This window comes from Benincasa hispida, chromosome 4 (genome assembly GCF_027475165.1).
Source record: "Benincasa hispida cultivar pf3 chromosome 4, pf3_genome.v1.1, whole genome shotgun sequence".
Lineage (NCBI taxonomy): Eukaryota > Viridiplantae > Streptophyta > Magnoliopsida > Cucurbitales > Cucurbitaceae > Benincasa > Benincasa hispida.
Genome location: NC_143481.1, coordinates 26,399,933 through 26,401,513, shown reverse-complemented (window position 1 = coordinate 26,401,513; position 1,581 = coordinate 26,399,933). Strand labels below are relative to the sequence as shown.

The following is a 1,581-nucleotide window of genomic DNA, read 5'->3' as shown; positions in this document are numbered from 1 at the left end:
ATTACAAGATTCTCCAAAATATAACTTGGTGTCTCCCACTGCTTCAGCTAAAATGATTTCTCCTGTTCCAACCTTGAAAGTCATTTCGTGTTCTGAGAGTTGAGTCCAAGAACTAGTTTCCTGTAGAAAAGTGCAAACATGGCTAGCAGGGCCTGAATCTAATATCCAGGTTAATTGAGAACTTTCCACTAAGCATGTTTCAATTACAAGTAAATCTGATTTACCTTTTTTTCCTTTTCAGCTCTCTTTTTAGCCAGATATTTCAGACAATTGCATTTCCAATGCCCGTCTTCTCCACAATGAAAACATTTTTCTTTAGAAGCCTTGGTTTTCTTAGCAGCAGGTTTTTTCTTCCCTTTTCCCTTCTTCTTCATTTGGATACTTTTATATTTAGAAGAGGAAAAGGCAGACTTCTTTTTATCTTATGGCTTCGTTCCCAAAGATGATCCCTTCAGAAATTTTTTCTGTGAAACAACGTTTCCTTCACTTTCTTTCAATTTCATCATCAATTGGTAAGCCTAAAGTTCATTCAATAGAGTAGTTAATTCATTATAGCATTAGTTCGGAAGGTCAAGAAACTCTTCGAAAGAGATTCCAAAATCATACTAACTTGACTAGTCTCATCTATGATAGCGTCGTGAGCTTCTGCAGTATTAAAATGGACCATCATATCCAGGACAGGATCCCTAACATTGGTTCAATCTTTCATGCGTGAGTTATAAACATATTTTATAGCCTCATGTCGTACTGAAGATGAAGGTTGCCCGAATATTTCCTGCAACAACGCAATAATCTCACGAGCAGTGGATATGGCTTCATGTTTCTTATTGAGCACATCAGATATGCTCGCCAAGATATAGGCTCTCGCCTTTTCATTAGCTCGTACCCATCTATCATAGGCTTCCCTAACATTTCGGTTAGCATTTGAACTAGGAAGAGGAGGACATTCCTCCATTAAAACAAACTTCAGGTCGTCAACCACTAATACTGTGTTTATGTTTGATTTCCAGTTAGAGTAACCCTCTCCATTGAATTTATCAGAAGCAAGAAGTTGTATAATCGAGTTTGACATTGCTGAAAAATAAACAAATCTATTAAACTTATGCATCTAAATCCAATTTTAGCAAAAGTAATAAAGTACCCATATTTCTTTATTTATTTGCAACCACACTTTAGTGATTTAGAATAGTTGCTAATGAGGGGCAGTCAAATACTCCTTCACTGAAGCAAGACAATCTTAACCAAATACTATATCCAGAATAACTCTTATTCCTATAGTTATTTGTTTACCATTTTCGGTCATGAACTTCACAAACATTTAGTAACTCTTGTAAGCGCCATTTTTAGATCTTATAGAACAGTATGAACATGCCCCTAAATTGGAAGACAATGTTCGAGGCAGAACTATAAAACCCTATTCATTTCTAAAGCTTGGGTTGTTCCAAATCTATGTTACAATCCTCTGAAGGGATTGTCGTGGTTAACGACTAGCTAGTGCCGCCTAAAAACGATAGCAGGCATAACGTAGGAATCTCACGGTTCAAACTAATGGAAGAGGCCCTAGGATATGTTGACACATTT

At 36.6% G+C, this 1,581-nt stretch overlaps 1 protein-coding gene across 1 annotated transcript; it reads right to left on the bottom strand.

Moving 5' to 3' along the window:
- Positions 1 to 697: 697 nt before the first annotated feature.
- Positions 698 to 1,072, bottom strand: LOC150036602 (uncharacterized). Its single transcript, XM_090313186.1, has one exon. The coding sequence runs from the start codon at positions 1,070 to 1,072 to the stop codon at positions 698 to 700; it is 375 nt and encodes a 124-aa protein (XP_090169312.1).
- Positions 1,073 to 1,581: the final 509 nt, after the last annotated feature.

Bases quoted from the DNA above. Each gene is read 5' to 3' on its own strand.
- LOC150036602 (XM_090313186.1), bottom strand. From the start codon at position 1,072: ATGTCAAACTCGATTATACAACTTCTTGCTTCTGATAAATTCAATGGA.